Source organism: Mandrillus leucophaeus, unplaced genomic scaffold, assembly GCF_000951045.1.
Source record: "Mandrillus leucophaeus isolate KB7577 unplaced genomic scaffold, Mleu.le_1.0 Scaffold34, whole genome shotgun sequence".
Classification (NCBI taxonomy): Eukaryota; Metazoa; Chordata; class Mammalia; order Primates; family Cercopithecidae; genus Mandrillus; species Mandrillus leucophaeus.
Genome location: NW_012103587.1, coordinates 324814 through 332068, shown reverse-complemented (window position 1 = coordinate 332068; position 7255 = coordinate 324814). Strand labels below are relative to the sequence as shown.

The following is a 7255-nucleotide window of genomic DNA, read 5'->3' as shown; positions in this document are numbered from 1 at the left end:
TAGGTTCTATGGCTCCTCTGAAGGGGGTTCTTTGCTCCTTCAGGGATTCCGAAGGTCAGTAACACTGTTTTATGTCTAATTTCCTTATACATGTGTCAACACCACTTCTCTTCTGCTTATTAACCTGGACCAAGGTTGCTTTTTGGCTCAGACATGAAATAAAAGCTAATTCCTTCCACCTTGAAGGCAACAAAATGTCATCACCACACTGATTTCGTACCTCATCAACCTGGGTTCTCTGTCTGGTCATTTTCCCTATGGTTTCTTTCCCAAGTGCTGACTTTTCTGCAGCCCTCAGGGTCATTCCACAGCCTATCTAGCTGGCCTGGGTGGCAGAGTCCAGGGCTTAACAAGCTCGACCTCTGGGTTCCGTTTGCAAATGAGGATCTAGGTCTGGGCCCAGTGCCTTGAGCACCAGCTGGATGAGCAAACAGCAGCCTGAGTGCCCTGTTGGGATGGGGGTCCAACAGGACTCCCTCCCCAAGTCAGAGAGTGGTCTGGGGCACCTTGAGCTCACAGACATATCACATGATCCATGGCCACAGAGGGGGAAGGGAGGGTCCTCATCACTGTGACCCCAATCACAAGGAGTGGGCACAATACAGATATGTGTCCGTATGGGCCCTTGTGTGAATTCCAGCCCACTGAGCCTAGCTGACCTCAGAGGGGATGGAAAGGGCGAGGGCAGGATCCAGAGGGCTGATCCCCACCCCCCAGGCAGAGGAGAGGGGGCACAGCAGCATCTGCAGGGAGAGCAGGGCAGGGGCAAAGCAGATGCGCACACTCATTGGGCACTTTCTGGTCCCAAAAGGCAATTCCATTAATTAGCTCAATTAAAAAAGCTTTCTGTTCAAAGTATTTACACACTCAAGACTCCCCAAGAAACTGGGAAGACGTTACCTAACTTGCTACCAGGGAACAGAGGAAAGAGGTTGGAACTCCAGCTTTTCATTCAAGCTCTGCCAAAACTCACTGGGACCTTAGGCCTCTCCAACATAACCCGATGAGCTGGATCTCCATGACTCTAAAGACATTTTGGCTTCGGAGGTGAAATCGGGCCTGGTGAAGAAGCTTTAAAGTCGGGTTTACCTTTATTCCATGTGCGTGTGGTATATCTTCTTCTCTTTGTGTACGATCTACTTGCCGGTTCAACACTGCAAATACCTTTGGCCAAAGGCACTGGGCTGTCAAGTCTTTTTATCTCGCCCCCATGATCCCTGCTATTATTAGATCTGTGGCACCTGAATTACTTTCTTTCTTGACCACTTTAGTGAGATATAATTCACATACTATACAATCCACCCACTTAAAGTGTGCAATTCAGTGGTTTCTGGTATAATCACAAAGCTGTGTAACACTCAGCAGATTCTATTTTAGAACATTTCATCACTCTGCGAAGAAATCCTTTACCCACAGCCGTCTCTCCCCATTTCCTCCCAACTCCTCCACCTCCAGCATCCACTCATCTGCTGTCTCTATACATTGCCCATTCTGGACATTGCATATAAATTGAGTCATACAATATGTGGTCTTTTGTGTCTGGCTTCTATCACAATATTTTCAATCACTTTATTTTCTTTTAAGTTAACAAAATTAGCTTTATAAATTACAAAGTCAATTCTCAAATGCCTGTATTCCTGGCAATCAAAAACAGCAGTTCAAACTGAAGTGCACTAAAAATCTTAAAACCTGGCTTGGACTTTGTTTTAATGTATTTTATTTTGTTTTGTTTTATTTTTAGAGTCAGGATCCTGCTCTGTCATCCAGATTGGAGTGCAGTGGTGTAATCAGAGCTCACTGTAGCCTCAAACTCCTAGGCTCAAGCGATCCTCTTTCCTCGGCATCCCAAGTAGCAGAGACTGTAGGGACATGCCACCACACCCAACTAAATTAAAAAATTTTTTCGTAGACACAAGGTCTCACTATGTTGCCCAGGCTGGTCTTAAACTCCTGGCCTCAGCCAGGTGCAGTGGCTCACGCCTGTAATCCCAGCACTTTGGGAGGCCGAGGCAGGTGAATCACGAAGTCAGGAGTTCAAGACCAGCCTGGCCAACATGGTGAAACCCCGTCTCTATTTAAAAAATCAAAAATTAGCCAGGCGTGGTGGCGGGCGCCTGTAATCCCAGCTACTTGGGAGGCTGAGGCAGGAGAATCTCCTGAACCCAGGAAGCGGAAGTTGCAGTGAGTCGACACTGTGCCATTGCACTCTAGCCTGGGTGACAAGAACAAGACTCCATCTCAAAAAAAAAAAAAACAAAAAACTCCTGGCCTCAAGCAATCCTCTTGCATTGGCCTCCCAAAGCGCTGGGATTATAGGCGTGAGCCACTGCTCCCAGCCTAGACTTTCTTTTACAAAGACTGTTGTTGGCCAGGCGCAGTGGCTCATGCTGTAATCCCAACACTTTGAGAGGTTGGGGTGGGCAGATCACTTAAGCCCAGGAGTTAATGACCAGCCTGGGCAAGATGGCAAAACCCATCTCTACAAATAATACAAAAAATTAGCCAGATGTGGTGGTGCACAACTGTGGTGCCAGCTACTTGGGAGGCTCAGGTGGGAGGATTCCTTGAGCCTGAGAGGATGAGGCTGCAATAAGCTATGATTGTACCACTGCACTCCAGCCTGGGTGACAGAATGCCTCAAAAAAAAACAACAAAAAAAAAGTCATCATGAATAAGAAGAAAAAGATATGCCAAGTTTCCTGACTGGAGAGCTAACCCCTGGGCAGACGTCCAGTTAAGCCACAGTTAAGCCTCAGGAAGGTGACCTACTGGGTTGGGCTCTAATGCTGAGACTACAGTTGGTAGTCATAGCAACCAAGTTACAGGCTTTATTATACCCGGGTTTGACTTACGTATTATTTCGAGCCAGCCATCACTAAGATCAGTGTAATCGGAGTTGCCTCTCATTGCAACGTGAGTCGCTTGTATTAATGAATCAAGTCTTTCAACAGCATTCTCCCTGCAAAAGAGTAAGGTAAGGCATTCTTAGCTCATGGCCAGCAGGTCTTGTCCTAAAGTCCTTTCCAGTGAATGTCCGGGTTTCACTTCCGAGTGCCTAAATAAAAAACTGCCAGAGGAACTGGCATTAAAAACTGGCTGGATGTCACCCATGGACTAGGTGTGTTTGATGGCCTTCCCAGGATGGACCTACACAGCTGGGGGAGGATATACAGAAGCAATCTTCTACTTTAGACTTAAAATGTTAGTAACTTAGCTGAGTGCAGTGGCTCACACCTGTAATCCCAACCTGTTGGGAGGCTGAGGTGGGAGGATTGCTGGAGCTCAGGAGTTCAAGACTAGCCTGGGCAACAGGGTGAAACCCTGCCTCTACAAAAAATACAAAAATTAGCCAGGCATGGTGGCGTGCACCTATAGTTCCAACTACTCGGGAGGCTGAAGTGGCAGAAGCACATAAGCCTTCTGGGGTAAAGGCTACAGTGAGCTGAGATTGTACCACTGCACTCCAGCCTAGGTGACAGAGCAAGACCTTGTCTCAAAAAAAAAAAAAAATGTTAGCAACTTAAGTTAGGAATCACGTGGTTCACAGACTGCCGACTGTCACCAAACTTAGGAGGTAGTTAGAGCACACATCAAGTTACCAGGATAAATTTGTAGGCCAGAGTGATCCAACACTAAAAGTAACCTAAATATCTAGCTGGAATTTTGAGTCATAAAATTAAATGAAGACTAAGAGTTGGAACATAGCATCCCTCCTTCCCAGTACTGTCACTGGAGGGTACAAATCTCATGAACTGCAGGAGAGGGACTCTGCCCATGGACTCAGGCCTCACAACCCATAATCAGGAGCTGCTGCTAATAATTTCTACCAGTTTTCCTTAACTTCTCAATGTCTCCCCCATTTTCTTCCTGCTTCCCAAAGAACTACACATCTTGGGATATGTAACAGATAAAACGTGTGTAAGAATGCACGCAGGCTGGTCATAATGGCTCACGCTTGTCACCCCAGCACTTTGGGAGGCCAAGGCAGGAGGATCATTTGAGCCCAGGAGTTTGAGACCAGCCTGAGCAACATGGTGAAACCCCATCTCCACAAAAAACATGAAAAATCAGCCAGGCATTGCAGCACACACCTGTACTCCAAGATACTCAGGAGGCTGAAGTGGGAGGATCACCTGAGCTACAGAGGGTGAGGCTGCAATGGGCTGTGATCACACCACTGCACTCCAGTCTGGGTATGGAGTGAGACCGTGTCTCAAAAAACAAGCCAGAAAGAATGCATGCAATCAAAACCACAATGAGATATCACTTAGTATCTATCAGTATGGCTACTGTCAAAAATAAAAAATTTTTTTAAATGAGGCTGGGCGCACTGGCTTACACCTATAACCCCAGCACTTTAGGAGGCTGAGGCAGGCAGATCACCTGAGGTCGGGAGTTTGAGACCAGCCCGACCAACATGGAGAAACCCCGTCTCCACTAAAAATACAAAATTAGCCAGGCGAGGTGGTGCATGCCTGTAATACCAGCTACTCGAGAGGCTGAGGCAGGAGAATTGCTTGAACCTGGGAGGTGGAGGCTGCAGTGAGCCGAGATTATGCCATTGCACTCCAGCCTGGGCAATAAGAGTTAAACTCTGTCTCAAAAAACAAACAAACAACAACAACAACAAACAGAATATAGGCCGGCAGAGTGGCTCACACCTGTAATCCCAGCACTTTAGGAGGCCAAGACAGGTGGAGGACCACCTGAGCCTAGGGAGGTTGGGGCTGCAGTAAGCCATGATTGCACCACTGCACCCCAGCCTGGGCAACACAGTGAGACACTGTCTCAAAAGAAAAAAAAAAAGTTAATCATCCCAATTATATTTTGCTCTGGCCTTTTTCATAGTTCTAGGAGTAGAAGGTTCCAATGAGGCCAGGTACCGTGGCCCACACCTGTAATCCCAGCACTCTGGGAGGCCAAGGTGGGCAAGGTCACTTGAGGTTAGGAGTTTGAGATCAACATGGTGAAACCCCGTCTCTACTAAAAATACCAAAAAAAATCAGCCAGGTGTGGTGGTGCATGTCTGTAATCCCAGCTGCTAGGGAGGCTAAGGCAGGAGAATTGCTTGAACTGGGGAGGCAGAAACCGAATGAGCCGAGATCACACCACTGCACTCCAGCCTAGGTGACAAAGTGAGACTTGGCATCTCAACAGAAAAACCCACACAACAACGAAAAAGGTTCCAATGAGCTGAACAAACTTTGGCAGAGAAATCTGCTTAAATGTGGATGAAATTTGCTTAAACGTGGATGAACTGGCTTTAGTCCCAAGAAAAAGGTCAATTTTCCCTCATATTGATGTTTGAATCAACTCTAAATTGTATTACGTCTGTATTTATTATCACTTTTACACATTTTATGGACTCTAATTTTTCATATTCATGTTGTCTTTGATATTCATGTAGTGAATTAATTTTAGGCAAACCATTCACATTGCCGATAAATTCATCAGTGAAACACTCACCTGAGCTGAGTACAATTCTCATTAATCCCGACCTCTAACAGGCATCCAGAGAGGACATCTTCTCCAAATAAAATGGGTTTGAAAGTTGCTGATGTACACAAACCCCTTCCAGCTATAAAAGAAAAAGATTATCCTCTTGCTACTTTTTGCTAAATAAAAGTAAAGATTAACTTCAAAGTTTTTCGTGAAAAACAGAAAACAGTAAGTAGAAATAAAGTTCATAGTTTTCAAAAACTGAGATCACTGTTAGTCTAATCCTTTCAAAGCTGAATGAAGGTGCCTTTCTGTATCAGAATTCCCAGACCCTGAGCGGTGGTTTCTTCAGAATGTGACACTGCCCCTGGCAGATGTGGGTCATTACCGCTGAGGCACAGATTTCCTGCAGTTCAGAATGAAGTTATTTTCATGTCTCTAATTAGCACCATCCTGGGCTACAGACAACAATAACACGGGACTCTCAAGCCAATCTCATATTTCAATCTCTTTTACTAGCAACCAGCACTTCAGGTGCAAACAATGTTAGCTGTAGAAGCGGCCGGGCACGGTGGCACACGCCTGTAATCCCAGCACTTTGGAAGGCTAATGCGGGCAGATCACGAGGTCAGGAGATCGAGACCATCCTGGCTTACACGGTGAAACCCTGTCTCTACTAAAAATACAAAACATTAGCCAGGCATGGTGGCGGGTGCCTGTAGTCCCAGCTACTCGGGAGGCTGAGGCAGGAGAATGGCGTGAACCTGGGAGGCGGAGCTTGCGGTGAGCCAAGATCGCGCCACTGTACTCCAGCCTGGGGAACAGAGCAAGACTCAGTCTCAAAAAAAAAAAAAAAGAAAAAAAAACAAAGCTGTAGAAGCATGAAAAACCACTACCACTGTTACTCAGCAGCATGTACCTCTCTGCTAAATAAACCAACCGGGCTTTAAAATAATTGATTGCTTGATTAGATTCAAAATATGGTAATACTTCTAACATCAGTTTGCCAAAGAGCTAATGATAATGACCAAACCGGATTACCCGACTGCCAAAGATATAAAGTCGTGACATTATTCATCCTGTTGGTATTTAGAGCTCGGACAGGCTTGCCAAGTTGGTAACCTAGACAAACACAACAAAGGAGCGTGAGCCTGTTTCCTCCTATACTTCAGCACAGCAAGCCTAACTCAGCAAATAACACAACAGACATGCACAAGGAAAGAAAATACATAGGCGAAGCTTTCAAAAATACCTTTGGGAGAAAGATGGCACACCTTCATTCATTGTTTTTGTTTTTGTTTTGTTTTGAGACAGAGTCTGGCTCTGCCGCCCAGGCTGGAGTGCAATGGCATACTCTCGGCTCACTGCAACCTTCACCTCCTGGGTTCAAGCGATTCTCCCGCCTCAGCCTTCCAAGTAGCTGGGCACCCACCATCATGCCCAGCTAATTTTTGTATTTTTGTAGAGACGGAGTTTCAGCATGTCGGCCAGGCTGGTTTCGAACTCCTGACCTCAGGTGATCCGCCCACCTCAGCCTCCCAAAGAGCTCGGATTACGGATGTGAGCCACCGTGCCCGGGTGCTTTTTTTTTTTTTTTAACAGACAAGGACATTCATTCAATTTAAAAAATACATTTTAACAATAAAACCTGAAAAGTAAATTGCAGGCATGAGTCAGTCTTGGACCTCTCATGCAAGAGACACTGAAGGTTCTGATCAAGCCAGTCACGGATCACTTGCTGAATGACAATACTGCTTATCACGGGGGCTCATAAAAGACATGTAAACCAAAGTAATCTTTCTTTCTTTTTTTTTTT

The 7255-nt window shown here is 45.8% G+C and overlaps 1 protein-coding gene across 1 annotated transcript in view; it reads right to left on the bottom strand.

Moving 5' to 3' along the window:
- Window positions 1-7255, bottom strand: part of TCTN2 (tectonic family member 2) — a 63958-nt gene that overhangs the window by 8479 nt on the left and 48224 nt on the right. Inside the window, exons 11-13 of the mRNA XM_011988888.1 lie at window positions 6481-6561; window positions 5467-5578; window positions 2853-2959 (exon numbers count right to left, since the gene is read on the bottom strand). Coding sequence (XP_011844278.1) covers window positions 2853-2959; window positions 5467-5578; window positions 6481-6561 — 300 coding nt within the window. The remainder of the gene's footprint in view (window positions 1-2852; window positions 2960-5466; window positions 5579-6480; window positions 6562-7255) is intronic.